Source organism: Garra rufa, chromosome 22 (assembly GCF_049309525.1).
Source record: "Garra rufa chromosome 22, GarRuf1.0, whole genome shotgun sequence".
In the NCBI taxonomy this organism is placed as follows: domain Eukaryota; kingdom Metazoa; phylum Chordata; class Actinopteri; order Cypriniformes; family Cyprinidae; genus Garra; species Garra rufa.
Genome location: NC_133382.1, coordinates 19,536,395 through 19,550,987, shown reverse-complemented (window position 1 = coordinate 19,550,987; position 14,593 = coordinate 19,536,395). Strand labels below are relative to the sequence as shown.

General features: G+C 35.6%; 1 protein-coding gene across 1 annotated transcript; it reads right to left on the bottom strand.

The window, feature by feature from the left end:
* Positions 1-889: 889 nt before the first annotated feature.
* aco2 (aconitase 2, mitochondrial) lies at positions 890-14,023 on the bottom strand. The gene is made up of 17 exons (XM_073828098.1): positions 13,964-14,023; positions 12,820-12,962; positions 12,030-12,288; positions 11,793-11,885; positions 10,541-10,699; positions 9,750-9,900; positions 8,184-8,288; positions 8,003-8,094; positions 7,793-7,898; positions 7,542-7,699; positions 7,349-7,422; positions 5,854-5,965; positions 5,473-5,751; positions 5,211-5,402; positions 4,974-5,106; positions 4,772-4,893; positions 890-2,179 (listed from the first exon to the last, which is right to left on the bottom strand). Exons 1-17 carry the CDS (start codon positions 13,997-13,999, stop codon positions 2,045-2,047), a joined length of 2,349 nt encoding a protein of 782 aa, XP_073684199.1. The 5' UTR covers positions 14,000-14,023; the 3' UTR covers positions 890-2,044.
* Between the last annotated feature and the right edge of the window lie 570 nt (positions 14,024-14,593).

The following is a 14,593-nucleotide window of genomic DNA, read 5'->3' as shown; positions in this document are numbered from 1 at the left end:
TGTTTTTCAAAGTATTTTCTGCTTTTATTGGATCCAAAGTTCAGAAAAAACGTTAAAATGTAGAAATATATTTACTATTTAAATTTACTGTTTGAATATATTTTAAAATGTAAAAATTTAAAGCTGAATTTTTAGCATCATTACTCCAGTCATACGATCCTTCAGAAATCATTCTAATATTCTGATTTGCTGCTCAAAAAACATTTATTATTATTATTATTATTTTGTTGAAAATAGCTGAGAATAATTATTTTCAGGTTTCTTTGATGAATAGAACGTTTTTATGTGAAATTGATATATTTTGTAACATTGTAAATATCTTTATCATTACTTCATCAATTTAAAGCATCCTTGCTAAATAAAAGTATCAATTTCTATAAAAAATAATAAAAAATAAAATAAAATAAATTGACTCCAGGCTTTTGAACGATACAGTGTATGTTACAAAAGCTTTTTATTTCACATAAATGCTGATCTTTGGGTCTTTCTATTCATTAAAGAATCCTGGAAAACACGTACTCAACTGTTTTAAATATTAATAATATTGATAATAAATGTTTCTTGAACAGCAAATCAGAATTTTAGAATGATTTCTGAAGGATCATGTGACACTTAAGTCTGGAGTAAATATGCTGAAAATTTTGCTTTGATCACAAATAAATTACATTTTCAAATATATTTAAATACAAAGCAGTTATTTTAAATACTAAAAATATATTGGATTTTGGATCAAATAAATGCAGGCTTGGTGAGCAGAAGAGACTTAAAAAAAAACATTTAAAAAATCTTAGTAGTGTAGTCTAACCATAAAAGAAGCTAAATAATTTTCCAATATTTTACACATTTCTAAAATATATATATTTTCACACAGTATAAATGCAAAAGGACAGATTTTTTTATGACTTTTATTTTATAACCCACTGTAACCAATCAGCATTCAATTCCTCAAGAACGAAAAAAAGAGAATGAAAATAATGGAGTCATAATCAAGAGGATGTGTTTGTGGGGTGTTACAAGAAGCACAAAACCCATCATTCCTTTCTTTCACAGAGCTGCAATACATCCAGACAGCAATCTTTACATTTACTGCACTGGCTAGCATTCATACAACGGTAAAAGTTCATCTTATGAGGATGAATATGTAGACTCAGACAAAGCTAGTCATTTACTGCTTGGTATCTTGAAAACAGCTGCTATAGTCTGCTGATCAGAGTGATTGATGTCACTGCTTTGACATGGGCATGGCTCTGTTCGAAAAGAAAAGAAAATGCAACCCTACAAAAAAGGGCACTCAAATATAAAGGAAAAGAGTTTGGAGGTCTGATTACGGATCCATTACTCATCCAAAACACTTAAGATAATGCACATTGGACGTTTATAAATAAGCATTCAGTTTAAAACGTTTATGAACTTGACCTGTGGTGTACTTAGTACCAGAAATATTTCTATATGACAGGATCTGCTAGGGCTTGAAGAATAAGCATAGACAAGTCACTCTGACTCACAGTAAGAATAGCTACATGAACATCGGTCAAGTTACAAGCTTGCGTGAACAGCAACAATCATGAATGGTTGATAATCTCTGCTAAAAGAATCATGTGAAGATAATCCATTAATAGCTGAGGACAGAAAATTCACAAGCAGCTCTTATTACAGTTCAGTGTAATATTACAAACAGCAGAAATAATAATCAACAACTGCCTGAACACACACTTGGATGATTTTATAAATTAAACACTGGTTTCTCCCACTAACAAGCATTTTTTTTTTAATTACCCATTCTGTAATACACAGACCCAGTTTGAAGTTTATAAGCATTACATAGTAGCTAAACGTAATACCTTTTAATGTATTATATATAGCTTTGTATAGTAATGACATGACTTGTCTATGCAACACGGTTTTAAAATGTATTTATGTATTATGTATATTTCAGTTCATAATTACATGAGTATTTAAACCTTTCATACACATAGCAAATCCTCCTGTTTGAAGCATAATCTCTTCCCCCCTCCCAAATCTGTCTATTAATAGCCAATCACGTTCATTTCTGCATCTGCTTCATTCTGTTGAGGGCGGAGCCAGCCTGGAACCATTCGATCTGGGTTTCGTTGAAGGTGTGGTTCAACTCAATGGTTTCTGAGCTTCCATCACTGTGCTTGATGACGGCCTTCAGGGGCTAATGGAACAAAAAATTAGAGTTATGGAAATTACAGGGAATATTAGGAAAGGTAAGAATATAAACAAATGTTTACAGCAGGGAACTGCAGGTTGTTGTTTTTTTTTAAAAGAGTTGATGAATACAGTTGAGTTCAAAAGTTTACATCCCTCTTTCAGAATCTGCTTAACATTAATTATTTTACCAAAATAAGAGGCATTATACAAAATGAATGTACTGACCTGAAAAACATGTTTCACGTATAAGATGTTTACAAAGAGAAAATAATCATTTCATGTTGTTCCTGAATGCTCTACAGCTGTGTGGTTTTGTTTAGTGATAGTTGTTCATGAGTCTCTTGTTTGTCCTGAACAGTTAAACAGCCTGCTGTTCTTCAGAATAATCCATCAGGTCCCACAAATTCTTTGGGTTTACAGAATTTTTGAGATCTTTTTTACACTGAGAGACTCATATGCAACTATTACAGAAGGTTCAAACGCTCACTGATGCTTCAGAAGGAAAAAACATGCATTAAGAGCCTTTTGAACAGAATGGAGATTTCCATTTTGTTCTGCCCTGCAGAGGCTATAGAAGATAGTTACATGTTTCCCAGAAGGCAAAATAAGTTATATTTACCCTGATCTTCAAATTCAAAAGGCTCTTAATGCACTTTTTTTTCCTTCTGGAGCATCATCAGACATGTTTACGAAGACTCTCGTGAATGCGCAGGAGACCAGGTTTGCCAGCATTGCAACAGAACAGTCCCATTGGCAACCAAAACTAGTCTAAAACTAGCCCAATCGTGATTGAATACAAAATGCATTATGGGGGGTAAAATACACATTTTCTGTCAGTGTTCCCCTGGTAAAATTTGCATTCCAGGGGCTAAATATCACGGAGTTGTGGTCGCTTTAAGTAGCAACACTGGCGGAGAATGACACGGACGAGAAGAGATTGTTGAGTAAAGTTATTTTTCTTTTCTTTGTGCATAAAAAGTATTCTCATAGCTTTATAATATGGTTGAACCACTGGTGTCACTATTTTAACAATGTCCTTACTACCTTTCTTGGCCTTGAATGTGGTAGTTCCGTCGCTGTCTATGCAGGGTCAGAAAGCTAGCGGGTTTAATTAAAAATATCTTAATTTGCATTACAAATATGAACGCAGGTCTTACAGATTTGGAACGACATGAGGGTGAGCAATTAATGACAGAATTTTCATTGTTGGGTGAACTATCCCTTTAAAAGTAAATATTTTAGGCCAAAAGGGGTTTGGGAAACCCTGATTTACAGAATGACTCCATATGACCAACTTAAACCAGGAAAGAGGTATATAAATTAAAATAATGGATAGGGTGTGCGATATTGACAAAAAGTTGTGAGTGTGTTATTGTACTTGTATCTTCAGGACTACCATGGACAGCTGACTTCTATTTTTTTGATAGTCTTCATATTCTGTGTGGTAGTCAGTTCACACTGATAGAATTGAATCTTTTCCAATAAGTTTAAATAGATTTTTACCTTTTATGGGCAGTTTTAACTTTTAAAAAGCCATTTTTGTAAAAGTGTGCATTATCTTTTGAGTCAAATTCTTACATTTAATCAGTGAATTAGAATAATAAGACATCTGGGCTGTTACCAACCAAATAAAATCAGTATCAGTGTTGTTTTTGACAACCATCTTAGATTTAGTCATAGTCTTATGGACTAAAATGCTTATTAGTTTTAGTCAAATTTTAGTCACTTCTATATGTGATAGTTTTAGTCCAATTTTAGTCGACGAAAAGTCAAAAAGGTTTTAGTCTAGTTTTAGTCGACGAAAAGTCAAAAAGGTTTTAGTCTAGTTTTAGTCAAAAAAGGGGAAAAAGTAGTCTTTTAACAAATTAATGTAGGTCAGTAAGTATTTTGCTGTTGGGTAGTGTCACTTGTAAGTTCTGAAAATAGCAGATCTATATTTCAACACAATGTGAGCTTCCGGATCGACTATTTTCACCAATAATTACAATAATGAAGGAATGTTTTAAAACATAAAAGACAAACAAGGATGGAATGCTAAAACGGCTTGCCATAGCGGCAGATACGTTTTAGGTTATGATTGGCATGCACAATAAGCAGAAATGTCATGCATTTTAAACGTCTGACGGACCACCCACTAACATTTGTCTATTCTCGTCTCGTCAACGAAAACTCACACACGTCTCGTCATGTTTTAGTCATCAACGAGCCATTTTTATCGCGTCATCGTCTCGTTATCGTCATGAAAAAAAGTGGCGTCAACGAAATGATTTCGTCATCGTCATCGTTGACGAAAACAACACTGATCAGTATCAACAAAATTTGTCTTTGCAATGCAGAGGAAACAGAAAATCCATTGGAAGTAGCATTTAGATGCATTTACACACTGTTTAATGCAGGTTATGAAAGCCTGCATTTCTGCATTTTTCTGGATAGGACAGTGGAAATTTGACAGGAAGCTAGTGGGAGAGAGGGGCGGTGGGATCAGGAAAGGTCCACGAGGCGGTATTCAAACTAAATACTTGATAATGTCAAATCAAACATTTAATCACATATATATCGCAGACCCCTAATCATGGATTAACAGTATAGTTCTTACCTTTCCAGGGGCAAAGCTCTTAAGCCCTAAAATGGAGATTTTATCATCTGGGCAGATTTTGTCGTAATCAGCAGGGTTGGCAAAGGTGAGGGGCAGCAGGCCCTGTTTCTTCAAGTTAGTTTCTGTTCAAACAAGACAGAAGAATTAAAAACAATTGCTAAATGACGCTTATCTTCCTGAGGGAGGAGTATTTCACACTCACCATGGATTCTAGCAAAGCTCTTCACAATGATGGCCCTCCCTCCTAAATGTCTGGGCTCCAGAGCAGCATGCTCTCTGCTGGAACCTTCACCGTAGTTCTCATCTCCCACAACTACCCATGAAACATTGTGCTTCTGCAAGTGGGATATTAACAGACATCCAGAAACTGCTATGAACACAAATACTTCCAGTAGGCAGAAAACATCATGATAGATGGGAGTGCTAAACCAGCTCTTACTTTGTAATGGCGTGCAACATCAGGGACACCACCAAACTCTCCAGTCAGATGGTTGCGAATTTTATTGACGGCATCGTTCTCAATATTAACGGCACCAATGAGCAGGTTATTGGAAATGTTATCAAGGTGGCCACGGAACTTCAGCCAAGGTCCGGCAGCGCTGATGTGGTCAGTGGTGCACTTTCCTTTCACCTGACAACAGAGTTATATTACTTGGATGTTTGAAATTTAGGATTTTAGTATAACTATGACTAAAACTCACCTTGATGAGCACTTGGAGGTCCTCGAGGTCTTTTCCACTCCATTTGTCGAAGGGCTCGAGCAACTGCAGGCGGTTGCTCTGAGGGTTGACATCTACTTTCAGACTAGTTCCATCAGCTGGTGGGTGCTGGTAGGTATCCTGACCTGGGTCAAAGTCACGGGCAGGAAGCTCATCTCCTGTGGGTGGCAGCAGTTTAAACTTCTCTCCGTTGGGGGCTGTGAGGAAGTCAGTCTCAGGGTTGAACTTCAGAGTGCCTGCAATGGCAAGGGCTGTGACGATCTACGAGGCAAAATTATATGAAAAAGGGAAAGAATAAATACTTTTGCAATATTGTAAAAAGGATCTCAAAGAGTGTGGCACATTTAATACAGGTCAAAGTACCTCTGGGGAAGTGACAAAAGCATGAGTGGCAGGGTTAGCATCGTTTCTGGCTGTAAAGTTTCTGTTGAATGATGTAACAATGGTGTTCTTCTCTCCCTTCTTAACATCACGTCTGTAAGAAAGATTTTATTGGTTTACGATATGGTTTTATTACATAGCTTTATTACACAGTTCTTTGAATTACTCAATACGGATTGTCAATCATGGGATTAAGTTAAAATATTTTTGCATAAACCTGTATGACCATTATAACAGGCCTCTGATTTTTCTAGGTTTGTATCTCTCGTATGACTCAGCACCTTCTCTCTCTTCTCACAAATCAATTTCATACCCAACAAGTAATCCTTTATTGACTGGAAAAATGTGCAGTCAGTTGTACAGTGCCTTGCGAAAGTATTTATACCCCTTCATTTTTTTTTAGATTTTTGTTATGTTCCTAAAGGACCCCCAGACTGTGAGAAACAAGATTCTTTGGTCTGATGAACCTCACCTCCAGAGCACCATCCCAAAAGTAAAGTGTGTTGATAGCAGCCTCATGCTGTGGGGCTGTTTTTCAGTGGCAGGGACTAAGGGACTCGTCAGAGTAAAAGAAAACCTCAATGCACCAAATTATTGAGATAGCCTTAATGAAAACCTAGTCCAGAGCATTCAGAACCTCAGACTGGGCAGAAGGTTTACCTTCCAACAGGACAATGACCCTAAACACACAGCAAGAGTGGCGTATAGACAACTCTGTGAATGTCTTTGAGTGGCCCAGCCACCGCCAATCAAACATTTCTGGAGAAACCTAAAAATTTCTGTCAGACCCCATCCAGGCTGACAAAGCTTGAGAGGTGAGGCAAAGCATGACAGATAATTGCCAAATGTTGATGTGCAAATCTTGTTGCATCATACCCAAAAACACTTGAGGCTGTAAAGGTGCTTCAGCTAAGTACTGAGTTAAAGGTATGAATACTTATGAAACGTACTTATTTCAGTTTTTTATTTTTAATAAATTAATGAAGTTGTGACAATTCTGTTTTTGCTTTGTCATTATGGTGCATGGAGTATAGATTGATGTAGAAAAGTAATTTAAAACAGTTTAACATAAGGCAGCAACATTAAACGTCAAAAAAAAAAGGGGTATGAAATTTTACAAGGCACTGTAGATTTCAGTACATTTCTGACTTTGGTGTCATTCCTGAAAGAAATGCATATAATTCTATTCCAAATAAATGCTGTTCTTTTGAATTTTGTTTAACACTGATAATACAAAATGTTTCTCAAGAACCAAATCAGAATTTTTACAATGACTTTGGAAGGATCATGTGACACTGAAAAATTGAGTAATAGATGCTGAAAATTCAGTTTGGCCCCATATGAATAAATGGTTATTTTAAATTGTAATGATACTGTTTGTTATATTTTGAACAAATAATTGCAGCCTTGGTTAGTGTAAAATACTTAAGTAGAATTAAGTCCTTGCAAAAAACATCCACAAAGACAAATACTTTACCTGTCCCACTGACCGATGCAGGGTCCACAGGCATTAGCCAGGACAACTCCACCAACATCCCTCAACACTTTAGCCTAAAGAAACACATTCAATTATTCAATACAGAACAATCAAGTTATTTGGTCCTACACACTAAGCACAATGAAGCCGTCATAGAATCATAAAATCCAATGGTTCTCCAATTCAGACTCACATAGCCATCTCGCTCAATTGTGGCACGAATCTGCTCGGACCCAGGGGTGACTGTGAACTGGGCTTTGCATTTGAGTCCTTTGTCAAGTGCTTGTTTGGCCAAAGAGGCAGCTCTGCCCATGTCCTCATAACTGGAGTTGGTGCAGCTTCCAATAAGACCTGTGTGGTTATGAAAGGGAGCCATTTTAGTGATTAATAACCATAAAAAGTCTATAAATGACAATAAAATAAACTGAACACTAAATCACTAACCAACTTTGACTTCCAGGGGCCAGCCATGCTTCTCAGCAATAGAGCCGATGTCTGAAACAGGGTGGGCCAGGTCAGGAGTAAATGGGCCATTGATGTGAGGCTTCAGCTGTAAAGGAGTATAATAAAACATGCTGGAGTGCAATAATCATTAACTCTTTATTGCAACTGTAAGATACATTCAACTACTTTCCCTAATTGACCTGCTCTTACCTCACTTAGATTAATCTCGATTATCTGGTCGTACTGACAGCCAGAGTCAGGTACCAGCAGATCTTGGTTCTCATTTGCAACAGCAGCGATTTCTATGAGGGGAAAATAGAATGAGAGGTCAAACTTTTTTTCAGCATTGAGCTAAATTATCTATTGACAGAAGTCTATCACTGCTGCTTACCTCCACGACCCGTCTTCTCCAAGTAAGTCCTCATACGGTGATTGTAAGGGAACACAGAAGTGGTAGCTCCAATTTCAGCACCCATATTACAGATGGTGGCCATCCCTAGTTAGAAAACTACAAATTAATTTTCAGTTTTTACAATGATTGACATACACCTTGCAGAATTTGCAAAATGGTCATTTTACCAAAGTACGAGGAATCATACAAAATTGCATGTTTTTTTTATTTTTTATTAAGTACTGACCTGAAAAAAATATTTCACATAAACGACATTTACATATAGTCCACAAAAGAAAATAATAGTTCTAACAATGACTGTACGATTTTGAGATCCATCTTTTCACAATGAGGACAACTGAGGGACTCGTATGCACTTATTACAGAAGGTTCAAACGCTCGCTGATGCTCCCGAAGGAAACATGATACATTAAGAGCCAGGGGTATAAACTTTTGAACAGAATGAAGATTTAGTACTGCCCTTCAAAAGCTACAGAAGAAACTTGCATGTTTCCCAGAAGACAAAATAAGTTAAATTTACCCTGATCTTGAAATTCAAAGATATTTTGCTTTTGAAGCCTTAGTCAGCATTTGAACCTTCTGCAATAGTTGCATATGAGTCCCTCAGTTGTCCTCAGTGTGAAAAGGTGGATCTCAAAATCATACAGTCATTGTGGGAAAGGGTTCAAATATACAAAAATGTTGAAAAACCAAAGAATTTGTGGGAGCTAAAGGATTGTTCTGAAGAACAGCAGAAGAAATTAAGAATCAAGCGTGTTTAAACTTTTGAACGGGGTCATTTTTATAAATTCAACTATTAGTTTCTCTTGTGGACTATACTTAAACGCATTTTATGTGAAATATCTTATTCAGGCGAGTACTAAATAAAATAACATGCATTTTGTGTGATCCCTTTTATTTGGGTAAAATAATTAAAATAAATTAAATATCTATCCCTATCAACTGTCCAAGTCCTGTAAATGTAAAATGTGTTTTGACTGATACTGATATCCCTGACAAGAGTTGTGTAATGTGTAGCACTAAAAGAACAGCAATTTAAAGTCAACTATTCATGACAGTCGTACTATAACTATAAACAGTCAAATCGGACTTTGTACGTTTAGTTCACAGATTTACAGATGATTTTAATCCATCTATATTAAAAAATGGCTGCTTTTCCTTACTCAACCTCTGTGAATAATATCAAGCAAATTACATACTAAATTAGTGGTGTCAGCTAACCGCCATCCTCTGAAAAGTTTAATTCCATCTGGACAATGATGTCTGAAACTTCTCATTCATTATGACCTTTGTAGAACTTGAGCTAAATGTATCATTGCATGCCCTGCTGCTCTATAATTATGTATGTAGACCTTTCATTACGGATGTAGACTTACAGCTTCAAGTCACAGTTAGTAGTTTAAGTTCTGCTAGCATTTAATTTGACCAAAATAAATAAGGAAAGTTCAATCCCAAAATAGCTCAAAATGGTCACTGTTTTTGCAGCTACAGGTATGATCCTTCACTACGTTCTATAATAATACCCAGTCCAACTATTGCTTTCACCTGTGCAGGAGATAGAATCCACACCAGGACCATGGTACTCCACAATGGCACCAGTGCCACCCTTCACTGTCAAAATACCAGCCACTTTAAGGATGACATCTTTTGGTGAGGTCCAGCCAGATAATGTGCCGGTCAATTTCACACCGATGACCTGTAGAAATAGATATTACTTATAAACACTTACATTTGCCTTATATTAGATAGAAAGTGTCATGTTCTTAAATGAATACACAAACATATTAGTAAAACAGAAAGTGAAATAGAAGCTTTTGCTATGCACTGCATAGTTTTAGAAATTATTCTCCCTTTGTTTTCCTGGTTGCATTTGCACTGGCAGCAGGAACAGTGCACAGAATTTACAAAAGTCAACATGTGAATAGAGTACGCCATGCTCTGAGCTGTTTTTGTTGTGTGTCATGGGTTTCGTGATAACAGAGATGAAATGTAAACGCACAATTTACGTGAATAAAAGAGCATGAAAATCTGACTAAACCTCCTATAACAACAGCAGAGTTACATATCATCGAGGCTGAGAAAAGAAAGCAACGCTGGAGACAAGAGGTAAATGCCATTATCGCTGTTTTCATGTTTGTGAAGTGCATGGCATTATAAAAAATGCAGTGTAGCCGGTGTGTGGTATGCCAATCACTCTGAAGCAGGAACTAATTAAGTTCCTAGAACTGCTCCGACTTCCTGCGGTCTGAACATGGCAAAAAGCAGGTACTTGTGCCAATAGTTCTAGAAACTATAAAAAGGTTCCTCCGGTGCAAAAGCCCCTAATAGCAGCTCACATTTGGACACTTCAGCTCCCAGGGGATTCCTGCCATGACATCAACAGCATCGGCTCCACCAACTCCAATGCAGATGCAGCCCAGACCACCACCATTAGGGGTGTGCGAGTCTGTACCAATCAACATGACTCCAGGGTATGCGTAGTTCTCCAAAATAATCTGAAAATTAAAAAGAAAAAACATTGTTTGCGCTGTAACAAACACATTCTGTGATCAGCCAAGTACAAAATAAGAAGAAAACAAAACAATACAGTTTTGAACAGTACAATTTGTAATGTTTTTTAAAGAAGTGTCTTCTGCTCTTCAAGCCTGCATTTATTTAATTTAAAGTACAGAAAAAAACAGTACAATTTTGAAATATTTACTATTTAAAATAACTGCTTTCTATTTAAATACATTTTAAAATGTAATCGATTGCTATGATCAAAGCTGAAGTTTCAGTATTTCTCCAGTTTTTAGTGTCACATGATCCTTCAAAAATCATTCTAATATGCTGATTTGCTGTTCAAGAAAAAAAAAAATCATCATCAGTATTTAAAACAATTGAATACAAATTGAATACAAAAGATCTTTATCGGAAACAAAAAGCTTTTGTAACATTATACACTAAGCTATTCGAACTCTTGGAATCAGTATCATTTTTTATTTTTTTAGTAAAGAAATAATGGAAATTAATACTTTTATTTAGCAAGGATGCTTAATATTGATTGAAAGTGATGATAAAGACATTTATAATGCTACAAAAGATTTCCATTTCAAATAAATGCTGTTCTTCTAAACTTCCTATTCAAAAAAACTTGGAAAAACATCTACTCTGCTGTTTTCAACAACAATATTAATAAATGTTTTTGAGCAGCAAATCAGAATATCATAACGGTTTCTGATAGATGTGACTGGAGTAACGATGCTAAGAATTCAGCTTTGAAATTACAGGATTAAATTACATTTTAAAATATATTCAAATAGTAAACAGATCAAAATTTTACAGTTTTTGCTGTAGGCTCTTCTTTAAAAAACATTACAAATCCTACTGTAAAAAAACGTTTGACTGGTAACATTTATTTTTTCCCAATGTAATATGACTGCCATTGAATTATACAGTATAAAGAAATAGTACTATTGCAATAATACTGTTATACTGTAATATACTATTATACATGACATATTAATTACAATAATCATGGGCCAAGCGTCCAAAACAAAACCCATACTGGTTGACAAATAAAAAATAATAATAATAATTCTCAAGTACCTGATGGATGATTCCAGAGCCAGGTTTCCAAAAGCCAACACCATATTTAGCCCCAGCACTAGCCAGGAAGTTGTAAACTTCATGATTCACTTCCTGGTTCACAACAGAAATAAAGTGACTTTCATTTAAATAATACAAATGTCAACTTTAAGCTAAATTTCAAGCCTAATGAGACACATCCAGAACAAGTATATGCACACTACACCCTTACCAATATCACTTAATAGCATGATTTACCTTTGCCCTCTGTAGATCTTGGGCTCCGCCGATCTGGGCCTCGATAAGATGGTCACAGTGAATGGTGGATGGCACTGCCACTCTCGGAAGTCCACTGCTGATGAACTGCAGCATGGCCATCTGTGCTGTTGCATCCTGCATAGCAACTCGATCGGGTCGCAGACGCAAGTACGTGCGCCCTCGAACGATCTCCTGTCCAGCTGGATCATCGAGATGGCCATAGACAATCTTCTCTGACAGAGTGAGTGGCCGGTTGAGCCTGGAGTATGCATTTTCACATGTAAATACTTGGAAAAACTCACAAGACGTGCATACACTACCAGTATAATGTTACAAAAGATTTCTATCTCAGATCAATTCTGTTCTTCTAAACTTTCTATTCATAAAAGAAACCTAAATAAAAATCTACTTAGCCGTTTTCAACATAATAATAATAATAATAATAATAATAATAAAAATAATAATAATTAGAAGAAGAAGAAGAAGAAGAAGAGTTTTTTTAAAGCAGCAAATCAGAATATTACAATGATTTCTGTAGGATCATGTGACTAAAACTTCAGCTTTAAAATCACAAGAAAAAAAATCACATTTTAAAATCTATTCAAATAGAAAATAGATATTTTAAATAAAAACTATTTCAAAATTTTAGTTTTTGCTGTACTTTGGATTAAATAAACATGTTTTAAAAAAATCTGTCTGTAAGAATAAAAAATAGCAACTGAGTCACCAACAAGATAAGAAGTGCAGAAGCAAATAAAATTGAGTGTAAAATACCGTGACGCTATCTGACCTTTTGCGCACAATGTCAATATTTGAGCGAAGCTTGTCATAGTTGATGTAAGAGTTTGGCTCAAAGCGGCTCACGGCCACATTGGCCTTTGCGTTGAGAGCTGCCGCCACATGAAAGCGTCGGGCGCCATGACCCAGAGCGAGCTGAAATACACAAACAGGGAATCATTACACAAAGAACTGGAACACAAACTGAGAAATCACATAGTAAACAACTAGATTACAAACATGGTTCCAATACCTTTGACCTAATTTCCATTCATTTTTTTTCTTTTTTACTGACATGCTCTCTTTTTCCAGGCCTATCTTCAGGTCTGGAAATGAGTTGTAAAGTTCCCTAATATTTTAAGTTTCCATGTGACAGTGAGAACATTGCATATTATAGTTGTTTAAATACATTTGAGTTGATTAAACACACATTTAGTCAATCTTGACAACTATTGTCATACCAGTGATGCCTTATAATAAAAACATGACAGTATCAAGGTTATCTGACGCATTTTTTAACCTAATTTGCTGTGGACATTAAAATGCATCTTAATTGTTCGTACTGCCTATATTATGTTTTGTAGGCGCATATAAAAAAGTAGATTATTTATGGTACAAATCATAATGTGAAATCACATATGCTCACTTTGCTCAGTATGATTAAACCTCAAATGTGAAGCTATGATAATTCTGGAATACATATAATAATGCTATATAAATAAAACATTAACATTTGGTTTTATAGATATCGCCGCTGCGTTGTTAATCTTCATCGGCAGAGCCGTTATCCTCACTGCGCTGTTTTAACCTTGTATTCACCTTGCGACTAAAACCAAACAGCCAGACGTGAATAATCCACAATTGGTGAATCTATATAACTGTTATAAGTATTTCTAGATTCGTGCTTTGGCTGTCCTGTACTAAACAGCTGGAAATAAAGGTTATACGCCATCCGCGAGGAGCAAACGCGTCTGCTATGACATCCTTGGCCACAATGACCTGTGAACACTTCGTGAGCAGATTTCAGCACGAAAACAGAGAGTTCACTCAATCTGTGCAGCTCAAACTTTCAAGTACAAATGTGAATACCATTAATAAATGAACTAACAAATGCAAAGCATGCGTGTTGACATAATCAAATGTAGATTTTGACGTACCTGAAGCCGGGCGACGGTTAAGCAGTAGGTTGCCATTTTGTTCACTGACAAAGATGTGACGCTAGAAGATGACGTGCGGATATAAGAACTCATTGTCTTGGAAGGATGTTGAAATTTTTGGACCTAATTGCGTTTAGTTTGAATAGATCAGCCATTTAAGATGTTTATATTTTTCCCTCATTATTTTTTAACACAAAATATTTCAACAAATAGGGAGAATAACATTAGTGGTCAATTCTAGTAATATATCATCCAGGTGTTCATCTCTTGCTTTTAGGACCTTGTCTAAAATTACACGAACATTTCTAAATTTCCATTTATGTGCCAACTTGTTAGTTTATTTTACATAAGCATAAAAACAATATAATAACAGGCAACAGCATCTTTATACAATATACGATTTTTAAAAAATAATATTAAAAAAATATAACGCCAAACATAAATTCATAATATTTTAAGTAACACTTTACAGTAAGGGTCCAACAATAGATAACCTAATTACATTAGTTAACATGAACTACCGAAGAAAAATACTTAATAATCTTAGTTAATATTAGTTTCAACATTTACTGATACATGTTGTATTTATAAATATTATTTAATGCACCGTTGATTAATAATGAGTTGTAT